We start from the raw sequence: 24,291 nt of genomic DNA on the forward strand, positions 1-24,291 counted from the left end.
TTCATGAGCTAAAATCTCAGCTTGAATTTTCTGCCACATCATAGAAACAGGTAAAAAAGTTACAAGATTGCTTGCAGAGAGAGGAAGACTACCCATCAGAAATAAATCCACTCTGTGAAAGTTAAACACTACCAAGTTTATTTTAAATATTCTGGCTCTGGTGACAGCTTACTAAATTGAAAGCTCTTAAGACTGTTATTCAATACAACCTTCTTAAAACAGGAAAACAATCCAGATTACAAAAGATATCATCTAGTACACCAGCACAGTACTGAAATGAAGCCTTCATGAGCCTACTAAGCCTAGGCTGAGCACTATCATGAGATATTTTAAAATGTTTTGTAGTGAAAAGCTATACTGGAATACCTGGGCCTCCTGGGGCATCTGGAAGGCATCTACTCTATCAGTCAGGTAAGACGTCAGTTGTCTGTCCAGCTCCACTAAGTTTTCCTGCAAGACCTGCAACATGTGGTCAGTTTCTCGCATGGTCTGAAGCTGCTGTTCCAAGGCTATCTGCCGGCTCACAGCCTGAGTGGGACAGAAAGGTAAGACAAGATGGAGCAGTAACTCAATACAAATTATATTAAACATTCTCAAAATAAGGTGGAGGAGACCTAAAAAATCCTATGCCAGGATGACTGTCTAAAAGAGCAAAAGCAAGCCCCAAAAGGTAGCAATTTTTGAAGCCTGCTACGATTTATACTGGTAACTGACAAAGTGGAATAGAAGGAGAGTTCTGCTGCTGGATATACAGGATAGTGAAAACAGATCTCTTCTGTCACCTCAGGAAGAAAGTATGCTGTTAAAAACATACCAGTTTCAAAAACTAGCTAGTCAGTGGGAATCAGGGACCTTGTAATAGACTACAGCTCAATACTGTTTGATGTTTAAACTTGGACTTTTTTTTTTTTTCTTCAAAACAATAAACTGTCTTTCTGTTACAGTGTGAAAACAGAGGTTCACAGTTCCTTCACTCCATTGCCACTCCCTTCAATAAACTTCTAAGTTCATCTGAAATGTCACTGCTTGCACGGGAACACAAATTCCCCACTATCAACATATGCACAGAGCAGTGGGTGCACACATACACACAGAGGGACGTGGAAAGTTGTCAACAGCCCAGAGTGTCAGCGCTGCAGCTGCCAAAGCAGATAGTTTTTATATGGCAATAAAATATAGTTGCAACAGGAAAAACAATTGATATGCTAACTGACATGACAGCACACAGCCCCCAGCTGAGGGCACTGCATTCATGTTGCTCACTGTAATGAGGATGAACTGAAATTCCTTCTACAATTAGGCAGCAACAGAGAAAACCTCCCATCCTACAGTTTGACAGGGGCCTGCATTGCCAAGATATAGAACACAACTTATACATTTATGCAACCTGAAATATAGCTAGTCTTCCTCTTCATATTAAATCTACAAAAGATTAGACTACAATATGAGGAGAGGAAGAGGACAACATAATAGATCGGGAATGAGAAGAATGTTTTCATTCTGTTCCTATTTCAGTGTGACTTCTTCCTAGCCATTTCCAAGCGTGAAAAAGTCACTTATTCATGTTCCTCATTTTTACAGTTAGTGAGCAGCTCACCAGTACTAATGGCAGTAGGAAGGAAACATTAACCTCAGTTATTGAAATGTCCCCCTTGAGACTGGAATTGCCTTTTTGTCAAAATTACCTGGAAAGACAGCAGGGGTTCCCTGCAGTGCAAGGGTGTGCAAGTGTGCAAAACAAAAACACGACTCGAGACAGGGAAAAAAAGAAAACAACACATATCTTGCTCTTAGGGCATTATTCCAAATTGAAAACAGCTGACAACATTGTCCTGCATCTATGAATTCAGCTATCTAATAGGAATCATTTCAGACCACTGAGCTGAAAAACCCAGGGTACTTCAACCCTGCTCTCAAATTCTTACCAAGTGACTCAATTCCTCATAGCGGGCATTGAAAACCTCCAATTTTTCACTGATGATGTCATCAAGAATCCCTCCATCAATCAACGTCTGCCCAAGTTCCCGAATCTGGGTTCGATTATCAGCTGGATGACGCAGGACCGATTCCAGGGACTAATTAGCAGAGAAAGTTTTAAAGGTCAAGACTTGACTATTACTGCCTTTTCAGAGGTAGAAATCTGGCTGCATGCACACAAGTTTCACACTTCAAATTATCTTGAGAGTGCTCCAAAAGCATTAATTAGTTATGGCTTAATCCACGATGGCACAAGGCAAATAGAGTGGTCATTTTGCTTTAGATAATTAAACTTCACAGCACTTCTCGCCTTTTCACATCACTTCATTCTATAGTGCTGGAAGGAATTAATCAATTTACACAGGGGAGGGGACAGCATACAATTTTATCAAGTACAGCACAATTATATACAGCTAAATGCAGCTTTTGGTGGAGAGTCTTATAAATATCCATTCCAGATTTGGAGTAATATGTTCATTTAACCTGAAGAATCAGAATATTCAGCACATATTTCAGTATTATACTGAAGCATAGAATTAATGTTTTTTATAAATGGAGCTGTCTGAAAATTTACCAGTCCAACAGAATGAATAAAATACCTCAAGAGCATCATTGATAGCATCCAACTTCTCAGGCAGATTTTCTGTCATTTGCACCCTTTCTTCCAGACTGTTTAGCCAAGTTGTTTCTAAATCAAGATACTGAAGCAGCTCAATCCAACAGGACCACACCTCCTAGGAGCAACAGAAAAAACATAAATTAGCCTAGAATGCCAGGCATAGCTCATATACCCTATGAACAGCTTAAAGAAATTATTTTTCTGAGACATTCACCTAAAATAGTCAAGTAGAAAATATTTTAAAATGTGCCATAGCACAATAAGTTCTAGACAGAAAAACCTGCAACTATAGCAGCAAGATAAAAAGAAATATGTAGAATACATCTAGAAGTCTCTAAACTCGTACTAAAATTATTACTGACATCCACATTCTTATAACAATTTTAGAATGTAAAAAAATGCATCCACTCCTCTTGAAAGACAGGACATACACAGTCTACCCTAAAATTACAATCAGCTTGTTCTAATTATCATCATATTTCAACCTTTAACCTCTCAGAAGTTTCTTTTTGTCATTTTGGAAGACACGTGGATGGACAGAGGAGCTGTGAGGCAAGGTTACTTATTTGCACAAGTGTTAATTACAATACAGATTATAAAAGCAAATTTCGATGATGTCTCATGGATTCCAAGGATGTCATCTCAAGGGAAATCTTGGAAAGGAGCCACAGCAAAATGTGTTTACACTGAAGCTACTGGATTCAGTGACAAAATCGCGTATTTTCAGGGTCCTTCTCCATTCCTCTTGTGCCACCTGCCTCCATTTTCCTAAGCTGATAGCTATCATTCTTACCTCCAAAGTGTGGCATTTCCCCCGGATCCGATTGCACAGTAGCTGGTAGTTCTCCAGCACAACATTCAGCTCAGTTGCCAGGTCCTGACCACTAGATGGTACTTTGGCAGCCAACATCTTTATATTGTCTTTGAGAATCTTCACCCGCACCTCCTTCTGCAACACATCCTCCTTTGCTCTCTGCCCAAAGAAATGTATTACACAATCAGCCCTCACTTGCCAGACAGTCAGCTATTCACCACTCAAACCAAAGATCAGCAGTTTAACCTTGGAGGCATTGCTGGCAAAGTATTCTAAGTATATTCAAAGTATTTGTCTAAGCACAAAAAACAATATGGCACTAACTTGCATGGAATTCAAATTATGTTAGTGAGTGTTGAAAAATCCTTTTATATTACGCATAAAGACATATTTAACATTTATGGTTTGTTCATTAAAAAAATCCATGACTCAAAGCAGAAAAAAAAAAATTAAGTTCTGTGCTATTGACACGCTAGCATAGTTATGAAAAAGATAAATTAACCAGGGAAAAAAGTTTGCTAAGAACAAGCATATTGGGGAGAAAAAGGTAGGGTGAATTTACAGGAGTTAGGAGTCTCAGAGTTCATTAACTATCTCTCAAAGTTAACCAAGACAGATGACTTAATTACCCAGGACACGTACAACTACAAAGTTGGGACCTCTCCAACAGCTGTTGGGTGCACTAGAGGAACACACAAAAAGGACAGCCAGAAGAATTCCTCCAAACCAACTGCACTCAGAGCATATATATATACAGGATAAGCACAGTACAACTCCCAGCACACAGACCTGGAGAAATCGTATAATCAGTTGCTGAATTTTGCCCTAACCAGAATTCAGGAAGGAGGATAGCTGGAAGACAGATCATGTAGACCAAACCTGTCTCTGCTGAGAAAACTAGAAAGCTCCAGAAAGAGATTGTCCCATATATCTTTCTTTTCAGGTTTCAAGGACAGTTTTATGAAGTTAAAGTACATCTGATATATAAGGCACTGCACTTTATGGTAGAATTTAGTATACGACAGCATTATTGTTGCACATATTGTTCGAGATATCTTCTAAATGTAAGGCAATAAAAAAAAATGCCAGCTAATGGAAGAGCAAAGAATGGAAAATCTGGGGAACATATTTTATGGCAGGATTATCAAAAACCACCTAGCCTCATCTAAATCTACTCCTTCAAATGTCAGCAAGAGTTCCACTTTCTGTTCAAATGAGAGCAGAGTTATGCAAACTCAAAAGCTTTGCAAAACCTTATGCAAAATGCTTCTGGTCAAATATACAGTGTGCCCTTTCCCAGTCCTAAACCAGTCCTAGCATAATATTCTTACTGCAAATGCAAGAGGATATGCAAGCGTTACAGGAAGCTTAACTGCTCACTAACATATCTGCCAAATTTAAAAGTACAGAATATAATCTAGATTTAACAACGGTAAACGTGTTCAAAGTCTCTCAGATTGGCCCACGCAAAGAGGGTTCTTTCTTTTTTTGGCTTGTGTTAAAAAAAACTATGTGATCTCAAAGGGCTTCAAAGGACATGAATATATTAAAACACCTGTTCAAGAGTGCTTCAGAAAGCTCCTTCAGAAAGAACAATTCCAAACTTCAAATATAAATGTCAAAGCACTTGTAAGGGAGAAAAAAATCCTTTACTTTATGCTCCACCAAGTAGCAGTGTAGTGGATACTTACCTAAATAACGTGCATACAAGCCAAAACATTTGAAGATATGCCTGAACTCTCATATTTAAAAGCTGAGAGAACTATTGTTTACTCTGTACAAACATCCAAGAAAATTATCTACTCAACTGGTAACTTATAATGAAAAAAAACAACAAAAAAAAAAAAACCAAAAAAACAAACAAAAAAAAAAAAAAAAAAAAAAAAAAAAACAAAAAAAAAAAAAAAACCAAAAAAAAAAACCAGCTCCTTCCTCTCCATTTTTGTTGCCACCAGTCCCAAAATTAGAGAAGCAGGGTTCAGCATCACTGCTTGCAACAGATAAGAAACACAAGATAACCTTACAACAGAGCTGGTCTAAACTCCTTTTCTAAATGCAGAATTACTATACCTAGGGGACAAGAAACTGAAGCCCAACAGCTAGAAACAGAAGAATATGTTTTCACAACCCTTAATTTAGAGAGGTATAATATCACCTTTTCTTTCTTTCTCAAGTTTCATCTCCTGCAATAAGTTTCCATATTCTTAGTGTTTAATATGCTATTGTGCTGGTTTTGGCTGGGGTAGAGTTATACATAGCAAGCCTGGCTCAACAGCTGGGCAAGCTGCTATTCATTATGAAATCTCTACCCCTCGTGGCCAAATAGAACATCTGCTTTTATAGTTTGTGCTTTAAAAATAAAACTTCCACAAAGGAAAGCTGAAAAATACCACTAATCTTGTCATGGCCTGAGCTCCTTTCCATATAGATAATAATTCCACAAAAGGTCAACCCCCAAAGCCATTAAGTTTTGTTTCCCTTTGATCAGGTCTCTGCAATGACCTGGTATTCCTGACCTTCATCTCTTCCACTGCATTCTCTAGCTCTTCAGGGGACTTGTATTCAAAATCTTTCTCCAAATACTCTTCTTCAGCTTGGGTCATCCATTCTTGCATCTCTGCCAAATCCTTCTTCAGATTTACAGCTTTTTCCTGACTTTCAGACAGGCGATTTTTCTGACTAACGATCTAGAATCCAAAGCGGAGAAAGAAGCAGCAGTTTTGTTACTTAAATGTCCTCGTATATGTGAAAAACCACAAGTCTCTTAACACATTTTACTACCAAAGCATTCAGGTCTTTTTAATTAACAAGAGACTTTTACACACACACACACACACACACACACACACACACACACAATCTCAAGATCCCTTTTTAGCAGATCAACAAAATCTAGAAGTCAGAGAAGGAGGAAAACATGTTGGGGTTTTTTTTCATTACATGTAAACTGGTAACAATTCCTGGAAAAAGCTAGATGAAAAAAACTTCTTCTGAACATAAGTATCATATAGGTAGACATATCTTTCTGCTGAGCACTAAAATACCCTTCAGGCCTCACATCCTCCCACAGCCCAGGCAACTTGGATTCTTTATCCACAGTAAGGTTCTCAAACATAAATCCTTGCCAGGCATTGCAACTGAAGAAGTACGTTTCTACAGACAGCAGAAAGCTTCCACCCAAAAGAAACAACCAAATACACCAGACTGAAGTGGTAGTCTATTTATAGCCATTTATTTTTCAAAGCTGCTTGGAAGCAGACAGAAATTATACAGGGCCAGAAGAATATTCCAGATTTCAGGAACAACAGAAAAAAAAAAGGTCAGACTTAACTTCCACTCATCCCAGAAAGAGCAGCATGAGGCAAAGTGAATGAATTATTTTTTAGTTACAAACAATTAAACTGGAAGGAGCACAGTGAACTTCTAGGTACCGAGAAGTGTATGTATTCAAACAAAACTACTGTTGCACATATGCCTCCTAACATATCTGCACTTCTAAAGCATTCACTGGGCCAAGCTGGCTTTCAGCCACTTTGACAGTGGAACAAGTAATATATGCTCTTCCCACTGTTTCACTGCTCCACCTCTTCATCATCCTACCAATGACACACAACTGAAAAAACAGCTGCAGTAACAAGTAAGAACTAGGGACACATGGAGAACTCACCTGTTTGCTCAGTTTCTCCCATTGAGTCTGGCAGTCTACTAGCCTAGATTTTGCCCAGGTATTTATACTTGGGATAGGCTGAGCTCTTAAAGCAGACTCTATGTCTTTCATCTCTTTCAGGGATGGTTCAACCTTCTCCATTTCATTGACAAACATCTGAGCACACATGAGAGAAAATGAATTATCTTCTTTAGCAAGACATTACGTAAACTTATAGGATATGAATAATTTTGTAATTTTTAATTATTCCAGAGCAACTTTAATAAACAGCAGACTGATGCTGTGTTCAATACCACACTGTTTAAAACAATCCTTCATTGGCCCAAAATATCTTAACTATGCAAATAAAAAAACCAAAGTAGAGCTTGCCATACACAGTGCAAACATTCTCACATGCCAAATGTCAACACTGGAACAACGCAAGTTATAAGATGATGTGCACGACATACCCCGATGTTCCTGGCATACACCTCAGACTTGTATTCTTCCCCCAGAAACAAACCTTTGAAGGTACACTGTAATCGCTCACTAAAAGATGACATTTTTATTTGTGATTGTTATGTGCCACTAGCTAGGAAGGAATCTTGCTTGTAAGGCACATACAACTCCCAAACCCTAGGAGTTTTCTCAGAGTTGTTTGCTTGTTATTTTTATTGCCCTTGGAAGTTTAATGCAGACAGCACTTTTTGCTCACAGATTTAATTCCCTAATCACAAAATTAGGAGAAATACATAAACATTTTCAGAGGAACTAACGTCAACTTGTAGATGAGTATTTGTAAATGTGGTGAAGACCTTTGAAAAGTACAAAGTGTTATGGATACACACAAGGAACCATTTAAAATGTGCCCTGAAGAAATATAAGAAAATTTTTCTGGCGAGTTTTATGGAACACCCCATGGACAATGTTTTAATAACAGAAGCAAAATAATAAAGAAGATATGCTAGTCATTATTTATATCAAAAGATTCCCTAAAAGAGGAAAACTCACTGTGCACTGGTCAAGTTGTCTCTGAAGTCCTTCAGTATCTCCCTGAACAGCCTTTTCTGTCATTAAGAAGTCTTTCACACTATCCATCCACTTCTGAACAACTTTTGAATCAGCCTAAATCAAACATAATAAGGAAGAGTTGATACAATGCTGTGATGAAGAATGTACAGCTGTTGCATTTCAACAACTTCTAGCAGTGTCAAAAGATCACCCTACAAGCTGCTAGCATTGTCTTGGTTTTGAATCAGATCACCTTTTTTTCAGTTTTGGTTTGGAGTTGTTTTATTGTGTTGCTTTTTTTCCTTCCAATTTATCTGTTCTTAAATCTATATGAACACTAAATTCACAACAGTGGTACTCTTACATCCATGTGACAGCATGGTTTAATTGACACTGCACTGCTCCAAGTTATCACACAGAAACACAAAATCAAATAAGGAGATAAGCATGGCCTCAAGAAGTATGTAGTCACCCTTCAACATGAGGGACCTGGCTGAAGGCTGGGGATAGTATTATTCTAACAGAAACCATGTACAACTGTTTCCACCACACTTGCTCAAGACATATTGCACTCCAAGTTAAAGAAAGGTCTCTATAGGAATAAGTGGAAGAAGAGGAGGAGGTAAGGCTAAACATAGACAGGTAGAAGCTATGCTGGGAAAGCCATCTGCCTTCCAGAGAAACACAAGCATAAAAGGAAAATACCACAGAGGATTAGACTAACCACTAGAAAAATATCTAGCTGTTTGAGGCCAATAGCAGCTACTGTTCTCACTAGAGTAATGCACGGGGTGGGGGGGGGGAATAAGCAAATACATACACAATCGCAGAGCCACCTAACCTAGCCTTTGGCCTCATACCCTGGAGTGAGGTGGGTGGGGAGGGAGACAGGAGGGTTGTCATCTGTCCTGTGCAATTGTGGTCGTTTCATATCATCTTTACAAACAAAACCACCACCAAACTTAGAGTAGGGAGAAAGTTTTTCCTTGTCCTGCTTCAACTGAGTTAAGTGATTGGCATTTTTTAATAACACAGTTGGCCTTTTTTTAATCAACATTTTTGGACTGTTTGGTTGGTTTTTTTAAACAGATGGAAACTTCTCATTCTGACACAATCATCATAGAGCATTGTTATTGAGAAGCCGAGTCAAAGCTCATCGGCTTCACCTTCTACCCTGCATGTCACTGAAGAAGAAAGCACACACTTCATTTCCTTAAAAACCCTGCAATAACTTTTCTTTCAAGATCAATACATTACACACTGCTTCTCCAAAAAACTGTCTGCACTAATGAAAACCCATTAGACTAAGATCATGTTTATTTTTAGGCCAATGCTACTATTAGAGGTCAAAGTCAGGACATTTTCTTCATTCTTTTTTCATTTTGGGAGAATTTCCTGCAGTCTATTAGCCTGAAAATCATTTTGCAATAAAACAGACCCCAGCAGGCTTAACAGTGAATCACAGTTTAATGTAAAAAAATACATTCTTTATAAAGGCTGCCATCTTACAAGGCATTTTAGCATATACCTAATTTATCTTGCTTACAGTAAGCTACTTACATAAGTAGCTGAAGTGAATGAAATGGGATTACTCACAAAGTTATGCACACATTTAAATAACTTGCTGAATCACAAGCCAAGTCTACAGAAGTTTAATGAGGTAAATGCTCCTGCACTGCGTAGGTAACTAATTACCAATGGTCAAATAGCCAGTGTACCTTGTTGATGTATAAGAGCTTTTAGACATGAACTAAAACACCCGATGAGTTTCTAAAATTTATTCCGGACAAGAACAAAGATCACATGCGCTGAATTTTAACTCGCTCGCTCCTAGAAAAAACACATGATGTAGAGCCATGCAGGAGATTTTAAAGAACTGAAGATGATACATAATCAAAGACACAGAAAACCACGCATTATTAGAGGTTTAACAGAGAATGAAAGATACAGAAATTTTCTTCTAGGAAATATAAGATGCAAAACTGATAAAATGAGCCTTATCTACTTTTTCTTTCACATGACTACTACAGACAGTCTCACAGTAAAACACAGATCATGTCACTAATGCACATGTTGTCAACTTGGGGGAGCCTCTGTCACATCACAAATCACAGAAGGGCCACCTGAGTAGCAAGACCCACAGGCAGATCTGCCACAGACTTGCTCATCAGACTAACAAGGACATTTTTAAGCACTGTTCACCTGTATGCTCACTGTTAAAATGAGAATACTTGCATCCAGTTTCTTTTCAAAAACCTAAAAGTGAGGAGTGCAGTTTTGGGAAACAGCAGTTTTTAAAGGTGAATTAGTAAAAAAAGAAACATTAAAAATAAGCCAAGATTTGTGTATAGTTGCACATGACCACATGCTCTCCAAGGGCTGCCATTCACTTACTATTTTCTGTTCTCCCCTACTTTTAAATTATTTTTTTTCCTTTAATAGGGAGATGCTTCACCTCCTTTTAACCAAGCAGATACTACCCAGCCATTCTCCAAATTAATCTTGTGTTTTTGGTATCACATCTCCAGTGCTGATCCATTCCATGTCTGCACCAGGACCATATACTCTTTTTCGCAGTACAGATTCCATTATGATCTGTCCAATGCCATCCACAACTTTTTTATTTAACTTGCTCCACATTATCATTTTTATTCATACAGTGCTAGACTACAAAAATCTCTGTATAGATTTGTACCACTCCTTCAAAAGGAAAAATTCAGTTCATGAAGAGACACACCCAGTGTAAGTCCCATATTTCAGATAGCACCACTATATTTCTTCTATTTTCAATTATTTTATAATTGCTTCCATTTTTTCTTCTGCTTTAATTTCTTTTTCATCTTCTGTACTTCTTTTTAAGTTAACAGGAAAGTTTTTAACAAATTAACTATTTTCTGTTCTCAGATCTATACCACAGCACATGGCTACAATGCCCTGCTCTCTATAGCTTTTTTAAACTCCCATTGGCAGAAAAATCCACATCTTTCATCCGTGATTGATTCATATACATGGTGGTACCAACATCACGTTGGACAGTTGTGGAGAACAAGGCACTTCACCTTTAGCTGAAGAAGAACTGAATAACCGATTACTAAATAAAAACCTGTCATGCCAATACTGCAAACACGTACCCTACTCTCAGTTAAACATGAGAGAGAACTTCAGCTTTCAGAAGCCATTCTTCACTCAAAGCCATGATTTAGAAAAGTAGGTGCAGGTACAGACCACTCAACTGAACAAGATTCAAGTGCAGAAAAAGAATAGTTCTGCACTAATAGAGTATTAAGGGAGAAAAAAATGGTGCTAAAACTGATGAGGTAAGTAGGTCTTGCTCAGTGTAGCTACGGATAATCAGGGCAACCGGAAAGCTGCAATCATTTGAAGAACAAGACTTCTAGAAAGTTGTTGCACAAAGGATGTTGAGGCAGGCTTACAAGAAGAATATTTATTCTGTCATGCTAAGTGAACTAATAAGTGTAATCACAAAGAGAGGGAAGGGAAGAGAATGAGACAGTGTGATATTGTACATTTAAGTCAGTTAGGAGAAAAATTAATGAGGAGGTGGTTGTTGGACAATAATCACCAAGGGCTTGGTTAAGCCTTAAAAGTTCATTTCTTTTAGGTTCCTTTACAAGCCAGCTCACTTTGAGCAGTCAGCTCCCGCTGACCAGCAGTATCAGCTCCTCCACAGCTCCACATCATCCTACAGGATGCTACAAGTAGCTATGGAACGATGGGTTTGAAAGAACCAGACTAAAAGCAGAAACTCTTTCAAATGGAGGTGCACAAACACACATATTCCTGAACATGTTTTTAGGGGGGAGGGCAGGGTCAGCTTTTACCTTTATGCTGCATGTAATACAGCCTAACAATATTACACAAAAGTGTTACATAAAAGAAAAACAATTTTCCTCTGAAAACCTTCCTCCTATTCAGATGTTGGTTTGTGTCTTCCATTTACAAGTTCACTAGCCTAGACTGGACTACCATATCTCTGTTATGCACACACACACATCCCACACACACACTGCCAGGAGCAGCCCAAGTCCCAAAACAAATAATTAGTGAATAACACTTTATGAGCAGGAGTAAGTTTTTCCCTCCAGCATTTTTCCCCTAGGTAAAACTTTTCATGGGAGCATGAGTGTGCACTCCACTTTTAACTGTCATTTAGTTACAATCTGCTTCCCCTAGTATGACTTCTTCCAGGTTTGAAGTTTTGGGGAAGTAAAAAAACAAAAAAAAAAAATACTTGAGGCTTTTACTACTTCTGAACCATAAACAGTAACAGCTTGTCCAACTTTCACTGCAACATGATGCAAGTCAATTACCTGACCTTACTAAAATAAGTTCCAGTTTAAACACGTCCATACTTGAGTAGTTATTGAAGATCCTACTTGCCTTAAAGTAAAAAAAAAAATTTTAAAAAAAAAAACCCATCACAATAAACCACACCAAACAAAAGCCACTTAGTCTGAAGTTTGAATACACTATCAAATAAAAGAACAGTTTTCATTTTCAGATGGAAGGGAAAGCAAGACTGAAAGAAACTTTTTGGAAAAAGTGGTAGTGTGCATGCATGACACCAGTGTTCTGAAGAGGGTGCACAGAGCAAGTTGCTCATGTTTATAAATTGTGTGACACATACCCTGTAAAATGGAAGAGTGTAAGTAATTCCACACATTAAAATAAGTTTAATGCATGTGAAAATACAGATTCCTGTTAGCTAATGCACATGTGCCTTCATCCCAAGAGACAGAGAATCTCTAAAAGCACCTTCTCGCTTTCTGAATTTTAAAATATAATAAGAACATTAAAACAATACAAAACTTATAGTCTAGTTAAACATTACTTTAGGAAAAAAGGACACTATATTTGGGCTTTTATACTGCTCTGATCAGCTTATACTTTCAAGCTGATACTGAAGAATGGTTAGTGCCTATTTAACTTTTGGGTCACAACAATATTGCCATAGGCTAAGTCATGATTTATTTCGTTTTCTGGGTTTTTTTCCCCCCTCTCCCCAGAGGAATATAAATAATCTAGAGAAAGGACTTAAAGCAAACACAAAGAAACCCATCTAACCAATAAATACCAAGTCAACCTCACCTAAGTTACTTAAGCACTTATCTCTCCTCTCTTTATCAATGGGTTAAATATCTAAATACCCTTTAAATACCCTTGCTTTTGGTCCCTTAATTTTTAAAGCATTGAAATCCTGCATGACAGAAAATCCCATAAGTGTGTGTGTATATAAATATATATTAAAATATATATAAGAGTGCTGATTAATCTTAATTCTTTAACTCTCTTTCCCAACACTTCAGAGGCCATCTGTTGGAACTGGAAAACTCACTACATTTCAGCATTTTCTTTATTTCCTTTTTAACAGGCTGTACTAATTCTTTATTACTGTTGACAGAAATCCCACTTGAAGGAGCAGGATTCCTGTAGTAGGTATGGAATTTCAGTTTTAGATGTCAAATTAGTAAGGCATTGGGAATCTGACATCAACCACAATAGAGTACACTCAGCTCCTGGTGGGATCAAGCCTTCAACAGCACAGCTGACATACCCTTCACTTCAGTGTAACCTTTGCTTCTGGTATTGAGAGAAGAACAATGCTAATTTTAAGTGAAAAGTCATTATTTTAGAATACAAAATATCCTGGGCATGTTAAAAGTTCTCTGTTACCCTGCTGCAAATATACTCTACATGTTTCCAGTCTCTCCCGGACTAGGAGCACATCAACACTTCACTTCTCAGTCAGCATCACGTGAACTCCTGTAGGAACATAAAGGGCTCTAAAACAACTGAGTTATGTAACAAATACTTTTGTTTTACCTCAAATATTCTCAACTTGGATGTCATTTCCTCCAGCAGTTTCACATCCTTCGAAATCCTGAGCTTTAACTTGTCCCAGTGTCCCTGCACATACTTGAACTCTTGCATGTAGACCCTTTTTATATCAGAAGCAGCATGTTTCTCCAAAGCCTTTGTTTCTTCAGCAAGTTTATCTACCTTGGGCTTCTGGGCTTCCAGTGTCTCAAAAAGCGTCTACAAGAAAAAAAAAAAAAGAAAAAAGAAAAAAATGTCTGGTTCCAGTATTAGCCATACAATAGGTACACACTTACATACAAGTGCAAGCCAAAGGTTTTGTTGTTCAGAGCACAGACTCAGTGAAGAGTCATATTCCAGTTACTGCAGTTATTGCAGCAGTGACGTCCAAACCACCTTTTAAGCAGCAAAACCTTCAGCTGCTCTACTGGTGCAGCAGCAGAGATTACAGAACGGGCTGTAAAGCCTGGCCACGCAGCTAAAGACACCCAGGCACCGCTGCCTCTCCTGTGCTGTGCGCTACCAGCACTCAAGTTAGCAAATCGACTGCTGCACAACACTGCAGTCACAAAATAAACCAGGACTTCAGTTTTTTCATTCCCACAGATTTATTTATTTAAAAAAAAAAAAAAATAAAGCCCACACAAACAGACTGAGTGTGTCCCTGCAAGTTTTGTAAAGTAAAATTTTGCAACACCTAGCTGCAATGAAAGCTCTGGATACTTGACTTTTGAAGGCTATTCTTCCAGCTGGAATACAGGGGCTATACAATCTTAATATATTCACTATGGCACTGATGATATAGTCACTTGAGCTCCCAATATCAAGGAAAAATAACAGCTGAAGGTATAAGCCAAGACATGAAAATTGCTGCCACTTCATTAAACTGGTCATTTTGGTTATCTTGCTTCAAATTTGTTTAAGAGAGAGTTTGGAATGAACACATGAAATTATTACTAATTTCATTAATTTAACTTTGCTAGTTATGGTGGATTTAGCCTGGCCAGCAGCCAAACACTAAACAGTCACTCACTTACTCTTCCCTAATGGGACACGGGAGAGAATCAGAAGGGTAAAAGAAAATTCACAGGCTGAGATAAAAACAATTTAATAATTGAAATAAAATAATTATAACAGTAACAAAGGAATATGTAAATGAATGATGCACAGTGCAATTGCTCACCACCTGACAACTGATGCCCAGCCTGTCCCAAACTAGCGATCCCAGAGCAGAGGCAACCCCAAAACTCAAACTGCAATCCCAGAGGAGTGAGCCCAAGAGATCTGAGAGAGAATCTCCCAGTTTTCCCATCAACCCTCCTTAACAGACTGAGCATGATGTTATATGATATGGAATATCTCACTGGCACATCCAAATGCCAATTTGCATTTTGCTAATTACTACACTTCTGCCTCCTGTCCAGTCCTTTGCACCTGCAGACTAGCAAAACACAGGGAGGCTGGAAATGTCCTTCATCTTCCAGTAACAACTGAAAACATTAGCATGTTATCAACACTCTTTTCATAACAAATCCCACACTGAAACTAAAACACAGCGCTATTCTAGGTACTCAGAAGAAAATTAACTCTATCCTAGCAAAACCAAGACACTAGTATATACATTTAATGTGCACATGGGATGTGTGCTCATAAATTTTACTGAGGAAGAACCTTCTTTTTGATATATTTATGTTCCAAATTTCACTTTGTATTTACAAGAAAGAAACAGGATAAAGTGTACAACTTCCCGTAAAAAGATACGTAGTGAGGTAGCAATTAAACTGGGAAGAAGGATGTATGTTTCTGCAAACAAGAGCTTTCTGTGCAGTGGCCACAGACCAAGTCAATCCCTGGCTTGGGTCTATGCCTGAAGCACTTATCAGTGCCTGCTACAGTGCAGAAGAAGTTGAACAATCCCAGGTCCACAAGCAGCTCAACATCTGATCTCTCATTACACTCTCTAAAGCTCCCACACTGGCATGGTGTGTCCTTTCAGGTTAATTAGTCTCTGAAGAAAAGGGAGAGGAAGCATTCGGGCAGAAATAGGAAAAGACAAGCCTCCAAAGACTAAATGCCATTTAAACTCAGCCACCATATGGATTAGAAAATCTCTGCCAACTTTAAACAATATAGAAGCAACATTAAAAGAGAAAACCAAAGAACTCAGAACTTTCTTTAACCTGCTGGTTCAAAAAAACCGAAAGCACTAACAGACCTGTTTACTTGGCTTTTAAAAATATCTATTTGATTGCTCTCTGCTGAACAGAGGAGGATATAAAGACAGACACAGGCTTTCCCCACTTTCCCAGCAACTGGAGTTCAAGAGCTCCTAGAGAGTCACCTGCAGCCCTGCTACGCCACTACATAGGGAAAAATACATGTTTCTGCATTAAGCATGATTCCAGAAAAACAGTGGAGAGGGCAGGGAAGTATTTGTCTATGTTGTTTTAAAAAAAAAAAAAAAGTTACTGGGGATGCTTGATTCTCTCCCCTCACTATAGCCCTGCCCCAGTAACTGATATTTACAAAGCAACTGTCATCCATAGATTTTCTCCTACTTTATAGGCTCATAATAGGAAACAAAATACCATTTCTACTGGATAGAATTTGTGTATCAATTACCCTCATGGCTTTCAAGCACTGTTTCCCTTTGAAAGGCAACCGAGGCCAGAGGAGTACAGTTACTCTTTTAACAGCCAAACAGGATGAACAGGATGGATTTGTAACCAGCTGAACCTGAGAGGCAGTTTAAGCAGGCAGGCACTCCACAGTTGGGGAGGCTGTACCCAGGGCTGAGAGGGGAGGATTACAAGCCTGCACACTCCAGCCTCGCTGGGAAGGCAGAGGCAGGGTCAGCAGCAGGCCCTGCAGCAGGGGAGGGACATGGCCTCCCCGGGACAGCAAGCCCAAGCAGGCCGGGCACGGCTGCCAGGCGGCTGCAGCGCAGCTCAGGCAGGGAGAGCTGGAAGGCAGCTCCCAAGGGAGGGAGGGGAAGGCCCCGGCTCCTGGCCTTCCTCACAACTGTGCTCAGCAGCAAAGGAGCAGACCTTGGATTGGGACACCAACCTCACCCAACCAAGCTCCTAGGAGGGGGATGCTCCCAGGGCCCTGACATCCATTTAGGGGCTCCTCAGCAAAGAGACATGGCACAGTGGAGAGAACCTGGGGAGACCACCAAGGTGGTCTGAGGCACTGCAGCACTTCAGAGAAGATCCCTCAGAGCCTCTTCTTCCCCTAGCCAAGCAGTTACAGCTCTTCACCTCATCTCCTGGCACAGGCATCAGGAGAAGCTGTGAAGTCTGCAGGCTTGGAGATACCCCACCCTTGCCCAGACACATCCCTCGGCAGCCTGCTGTGACCCAGCTTTCAGCAAGCAGTCCCCAGACACCACTTCCACGCACCCTGCTCGGCTTCCCTCTGAGCAACCTATTAGTTACCCCACTGACAAGAAGGCAAGAGGAAAGAGGATGACAGTAGCTCAATAAGCAACTCCCCGGCTTCAGTGCAAAGGTTAAGAGTTACCTTTGCCTGCTGCAGAGCCTTCTCAACCTTAGTGGGGTCGCTCAGTCCCCCGGCGATGGACTGCTGCTTGTGCTCCAGCTCACTCAGCACCTCCTTCAGCCGCTGCAGGGACTCCGTGTAGTCCTGGCTCGGCTGGCTTTCTGCCTCTGGAATCACCAAAAAGCGTAATGGAACAAAATACAAGGTAAGGAAATAGACACGAGACCCAAATCATAGCAGATGTGAACATGACCAAAGTTATCAGAATCTTTCAGAAACAAGTAATCGTGTGATGTACTTGTACACTGAATCCTGAGGAGACCTTCCAAGAGCTAAAAATCCATTCTGCTGATGGCAATGTTTTTCCCTTTAAAAAAAAATATATATATAAAATACATAAGAATCTATTATATAGAATATTACAGTAATAATAAATATACAATGCCAACCCCTCAAAAAAATTAAACAGTCAATCCCATTTTTAGAATTCTTATACACCTAAGCATCTAAATCTCTTGGGGTGGGTGAGGTGGTGGAATCAATAGTATTTGGGCTTTTGCAGGCCTAAATCCCCACAACTTAGTATTTTTCATTTTAAAACATTTTAGACCTATCTGCTATTTATACGCAAACACAAACAGATATCTACTTTATATAGAATATAAAGTCTAGCATATATAATAGCCATATATTACATATAAAGTTAAAAATACACACTGTAGATAGTAACTATATAAGCTGGTATTTATATATATATATATATAAACACACATACATAAAACATGTATTTATGTTGTAGTAGGATTTTGAGGGTTTTTTCATTTTTTTTGTTTTTATATACACATATTTATACACACATACACATATATATAAAAATAGCAGCTTTCAGCCTGTTGACAGAACAGAGACACTACCTAGGAAAACTGAAAAGAGAAAGTTTGGGTGGAGTATCTGCTTGCAATCTTTGACCACATCTCATATTTTGCTCAAACCAGCCCTCTCTGGAATCCCAGGCAGGAGGCAGCACCTCACTCTGGCATTTAAGAATGAAAACCTCATATTTAGAAAACTGCAGTGAATGGGATTTCAGTTATAAGACCTGTACTGTGGTAGCTCTGGCCTTGGATTCCTAAGCAATTTCATTATTGCCACAGATGAAAATTAATCTAAGCCTTGTTCTGACTCACCAGGTAGCTTTTCAACAGCTTACTGTCAGAACAGTCATACCATTTATATAACTAAGGAATGAGTCAATGTTTCTAGAGAGAATGAATCTGAGTTATTCAGCTTCCTCTTCTCAAAAGCCAGAATCAATTTAAAGGGGCGGGGGGGGAAGAATTCAGTAAAAAGCAAATGTCAGTAAAAAGTCAGTAAGTGTTCAATAAAAAGCACTGTCACTAAACTACAGCAAATCCTGAAGGAGAAGAAAATAGTTAAACTAATCTCCCATTGACAAAAAGATTAAGTCACAATTCCCATTAAAAAATGCCCGTAGAGATGGGACTGAGTAGCATTCCATGAGGGAATTTTCAGAGGCTCAAAGAAGAGCTATGAAAGGAACTGAACTTCTGTCAGTCAAAGCCTGGCAAGTTCACAAGTGTTCAAGTGCCACCATCAGATGTTTCTTACAGTTGTGCGTCTCTAGAAGTTCTTTTACCATACAGAAATTCAAACTATGCTGTAAATAGACAACTGAAACCATGAACTGACATTTCCCTCTGTTCTTTAGCAACACACAACCTGCAGAGAAATAATAATTCAAAAAAATACCCAAATACAAATTTAACAAAGGTGCTTTTACCAAGTAATAACTTGTTAAAATATACTAATAATGCCTTAAGTGACGTGTGGCATGAAAAAATAAGTATTTCTGTCGCATCATGTAATAATTACCAAAATACACAATACCAATAAGATTATTCAAAAGCATATGAACTCAGAACAGTCATAAAATAATCATTCCTCACAGTAAGAATGAAAGCGTACCTTGTAATTTGAGCATGGTAGACAGATATATTATTCATACAGTTTTCTGCATGGATATAATCAAAGCATGCAGGCCTTGTGCAAAACATTATATAGATGGCTTAACAATTTAGTAATTGAGCCTATTTTTATTACACACAGAATAAAGTGTTAATACTCTTCCATTTGCGGCCATTAACAAAACACTTTATTGAATTCCTCGGAAATAAAATGAAAACTGAGGGAAAAAAATCTCCTTATAGGTCTGCACTCCTGTTATTCAGCTGTAAAAATATTGAGAGCTACATATTTTGTGCACTACATTTAAAATCCTTTAGAAGCCAGCATGACTGGTTTGAATGCTCATAATGAAATTTTTAACGCAACAAAAACCTAAGTAGAAAATGCCTGAAAAGTGAGCCAGATTCCAAATCACTTCAAAGGCAAAATTTCCAAAAGGAAACATGTATGACTAATGTGCTCAACAACGCTATGAAAAAGAATAAATTTCACATGCACATTTCAATTTTTCAAGGTTCTCTTAGCCTTCCATTTTTCATTTCCTGTATTATTATTTATAATGTGCGCCAAAGACACACAGCTTGTCAAGCTATATTATCCCCCTTAAATATGTTTTGTTAATTCCTGAAATGTAGTTTCAGGAAAGCTGCATCCTTGCACAATCACTTTTAACACCATGGAACGATATCTTTTGTAGCATGCATAAAAGGAGGTCATACGAATATTCTTTCCAGAGAATAAAAAGATTTTGTCAGCCTGACCAAAAGCCTCCCAGAATCAGTAGAAAAACTCTAGGAGGGCTTATGTTAAACAAACTATATACATACTTACCTTTCTTCAGCTGCTGGTGACATTCCTCTAGTTTCTGACGAGTCAACTTGAAGTGATCAAGAAAACTGTTCAAGCTCTCCTGAACGAAGTTTGGAGGCATGGGCTGAGAGGTGAGTGCCTTGCAGGTGGCTTTCAGATGTTCCAACCGTGGACTCAGGCTTACAAGATGAGTTAACTCCCGCTGTGAATGGTTAAAAACAAAACCAAATCTCACCCTTGCCTTGTTAACACACAGATTTTAGTAAGCTAACTGCAGCACAGGTCCTCCACATTACTAGGGCAACGACATTAAAGTACTCCTGTGAGACAGGTATCAAAATCTTCCAGTCAAATTGGATGCCCTGGATGCCTCAGAAATTTTGAGTTACCTTACTGACTAGGCTAAGCTCCTCTGGGATATTCTGTGCTCCTAACAGCTTCCAATCAAAATTCACAAGTTTTGCCAGACTTACCTGACATAAGTCTTTCAGAACTGCCGAGGGCTGGGATGCTGAAGCATCATTTTTCAGCCAGTCATCCTTCTCAATTACAGTCTTCTCAAGCTCACTCATTTCCTTAAAATAAGCATTTATATCTTCCTGGTACTTTATCTTTCTCGCCACTTCTTCCAGATGTTGAACCACATCTTTCCACTCTGACAATATTTTCTCCATCACAGTTTTTATATCCACTGTAGAAAGTCCCTCTAAAAAGATTTTATATAAGTTATCATTACATTAACTGCAACACATTTTGATTAACAGTCATTTAAACTTTCTTCTCTATACAGGTGCACACTTGCAAAATGCTTTGATTCCAAGTCCACTACCCATAAAACTGTACTTATTACTAACAGTATCTCAGCTTTTTAGTTCCACATCAGTAGTAAAATGAAGAGTGAGATATTCCACTTCCATTCTTTCCCTTTGATAACTTTTGAATTTAAAACAACAAGCTGACTTTTGACCATCATGACTCTCTTCCCCATCATGATTTGGGTCTAAATGTTGATATGTAGATTTAAGTCAAATAAGCTTTATTCAAGTAGGCTTACAGTTAATTTATTTAATTATTCTAGACTTGACAAAGAAAAAGAGAAGCAGCAAGTTGGAAGGCAGCAATAAATTCATTGGAAAGGTAGATGGAAATCCTGTTGGCCCGGGAGAGAGAGGCAGCAATAGCTAACAATGTCACATTGCATACAGACATGATTAATAACTAGGTCATATGAATAGCTACAAAAGCAACATGACAAAACACAAGGTTTTTTCCCCACTCACAGTGACTAGATGAAGCACTTGCTACATCATCTTTTTGACAAATCAATGCATTACTTGAGGATGCAGCAGCAGAAGTCAAGAGAACAAGGAATGAGAGGTTCATTATTTCCTCAGGTGCCAGAAGTAACTGACAATTTTGCTATAAGTGAAGAAATTTCAGTGCAATGTACATTCAACATTACATTCTTGCCATTGCAAGTTTCTGATGTCAATTCTCTTTCAAGGTACCACCTTCTTTGTATAAGACATATCTGGGTCATTTGAACTCAACAGTTCTTTCATTTAGATCAGAGTGTATATAAAGAGGAGAGTTGCATGGGCTGGGGGCGGGTCTGTTTGCTGCACCACTTTAGTGTAAGTGGAGCCCAGTGCTCTGGTCAGGGCAGCCAGCCAGGTGGCTGCAAGGGCACTTGAAGGCTCTGCTCCACAGATCCTCTCTCTGCCCCACAGACTGGCCACACACTTGGCCCACCCACAATACAGAAGCACAGTAGCTGCAGTCAGCTACGTGAGAGAAGCATGCAGGCAGCAATCAGTCACTGCCATGACAGCACAGCCTGTACACACCCCAAGATAGAAAAGGATGTATAGACATGCATGCCAGTGCTATGCGTTATTCTACACAGGTATAGCTAGGCCAGTTTTGGAGAGAAGGGCTGTCATTCTGAGCTGGATAAAACATACTAGCAGACCCTAACAAAGCCAGGGGCTGTATATTGATTATTTTGTATAGTTCACAATTTTAAGATGGCAAACAATTAGGAAGCAATTTCTGTATCTTCTTTTTTGCTGACACAAAGCAGTTTTTGAACTGCGCATTTCTTATGATCAACAAATACTGGTTTCATAGTCATGACTTATCACAGCTGGAGGGGTTTATAAAAGAGACAGAGGAAGAGAGAATATCTGACCAGGTCTGAAGACAAGGAACAGCTACAAATTTTTATAACCCAAACCCCAGGTCAAATCAGTAGCTTCCAGCTTCAGGGCAGTGACACCCAGTGTAAAACACTTCAGCTGTAGTAGGCAAGGAGGTGAAGACTGGAGATGCTTAGCAGATTGGGGCACCCAGGCAAAGAGGCTGGCTGGAAAAAATGTGATAGTTGGGAAATCCAGTGGAAATCAGCATTTTCCAAAAGGGATGCTGGTCAATATGCAGGATGGTGATACCACCCTTTCACCTGTCTCAATGCTACCAGTTGTAGCAACTTCACCAGAAGCCAAGTGCATAGCAGACCTAAAAGACTGTCTCTGGATGATATGAACAGCTCTTTTATGGAGAAAGTCACATTTCACTGATAGAGTTTTGTCATATTATGAAACAAGATTTTGGCAAGGCTTAAAGATTCAATTTTCACTGGTGTTAATTATAAGTTTCCAGGGATAAGTGTTTTAATTGACAATCAATCATCATCTCAAGCACGTAGGCTTCTCTCTTGCCCCCGAATCATAAATTGTGACTATCATCAAAACATACTGACAGTTTTTAGAGAAATAGAGAAAGCTAAGAATAGAGATATACACACATTTATCAAGTCTAAATTTGGTTTCAAAATTTCTACTTCTTTAAGGCAGTTATATTTTAAAATTTTATACTTAAAATCTCCATACGATTTAAAATTAAACCAGTTCCTTCCCCCATAAGTATGTTACCGCCATTTTAAGAAATTATTCCTATTTCAATAAAATAACCCTTAGAAGGTTGCAATGAACACACACGTTAAACAAAGAATATTAATATTGCTTTTCTATAAGCTTTAATAGAAATAAAACATATATCAATAACTAGTAACAGTGACCAGTGTCTCTGAAGGAAAGAAAACTGAAGGAGAGGGAAGAAAAATATTGCAATGCTTAACTGGAGGTAGCGTATTTCAGTATTATTTCCCAGCAACTCATCTGATTAAATCACAACAGAAAAACCTTCAAGTCGCTTACCCTTTCCCATTTGATCCAAAAGAATGTGTCCACTTCGTTTCAGTTCATTTAACTTCTGGCTTTTTTCAACCCTTTCTTTTTCGATCACCTACAAAGTGAACCCCAAAAGAATACAGTTTCAGAGAGGGTAATTTTTCTTGACTTCTGCTCCCCCACTCAGTAACATGTATTTTCCCACTACTACCCAAAACATAGTCCAGTTTTCTTGGCTACAGCACCTTCTAAGATGCATGTTATTTCTGTTTGTTTTGAAAACAAGTGCAAAAGGAGTTAGCTCTCACAAGTACCAGGCAAGCAAGAGACTAGTACATCACCATCAGGAATAAAATATTGTTAAAAGGGTTGACAATCCTGCTATGTGAAATCAGATATTGGGACATCAGCTAAAACAAGTCACTTGTGATCAAAATTGTAATTATTTAATGTGAACCAGTGGAAAAAAGTTTTTTTAAATAGTTCCTTCACCTCTACAGTCTCTACTGAGATTTCCATTAAAGGGGAATAACCACCTCTTCCCTAGAAGTTCCCTAGAAGAAGCTAGCAGGAACTGTAGCCCATTAATAATCTGCTCCCATAAACTCCAGTGCTTCACTCTCCTTCATAAAAACATGATGAGGGAAATCCTTTGTGACTACCAAGATTAAGAGGAACAAGTTCCTCTCTCAACTCATACATATTGGTGAATGCGCCTGTGTGAGACAAGAGGTAGAATACATCCACAGAGGAAAGATGAGTTCCTTGGCCACAAGGCCACAACTTCACTATCTGAGATTAAAACGAAGTATCTCCAAATTAAAATCTTTTCAAAACTAACGTCCAGGGTCATTACTCTGATTTAGACTTGCTGCAGTAAGTTCAGAAGAAGCATGCA

The 24,291-nt window shown here is 38.8% G+C and overlaps 1 protein-coding gene across 1 annotated transcript in view; it reads right to left on the minus strand.

Annotated features, from left to right (window-relative positions):
• The window catches only part of LOC104520452 (utrophin-like), a gene marked incomplete at its 3' end in the record, with an annotated part of 85,575 nt that overhangs the window by 20,610 nt on the left and 40,674 nt on the right, over positions 1 to 24,291 (minus strand). Inside the window, 13 exon segments of the mRNA XM_010162148.2 lie at positions 3 to 30; positions 367 to 528; positions 1,926 to 2,075; positions 2,577 to 2,711; positions 3,390 to 3,569; positions 5,927 to 6,097; positions 7,078 to 7,233; positions 8,068 to 8,181; positions 13,912 to 14,124; positions 17,428 to 17,573; positions 20,224 to 20,404; positions 20,676 to 20,908; positions 23,421 to 23,508. Coding sequence (XP_010160450.2) covers positions 3 to 30; positions 367 to 528; positions 1,926 to 2,075; positions 2,577 to 2,711; positions 3,390 to 3,569; positions 5,927 to 6,097; positions 7,078 to 7,233; positions 8,068 to 8,181; positions 13,912 to 14,124; positions 17,428 to 17,573; positions 20,224 to 20,404; positions 20,676 to 20,908; positions 23,421 to 23,508 — 1,957 coding nt within the window.

The sequence above is a fragment of the Antrostomus carolinensis genome, unplaced genomic scaffold (genome assembly GCF_000700745.2).
Source record: "Antrostomus carolinensis isolate BGI_N321 unplaced genomic scaffold, ASM70074v2 scaffold6902, whole genome shotgun sequence".
NCBI classification, from domain to species: domain Eukaryota; kingdom Metazoa; phylum Chordata; class Aves; order Caprimulgiformes; family Caprimulgidae; genus Antrostomus; species Antrostomus carolinensis.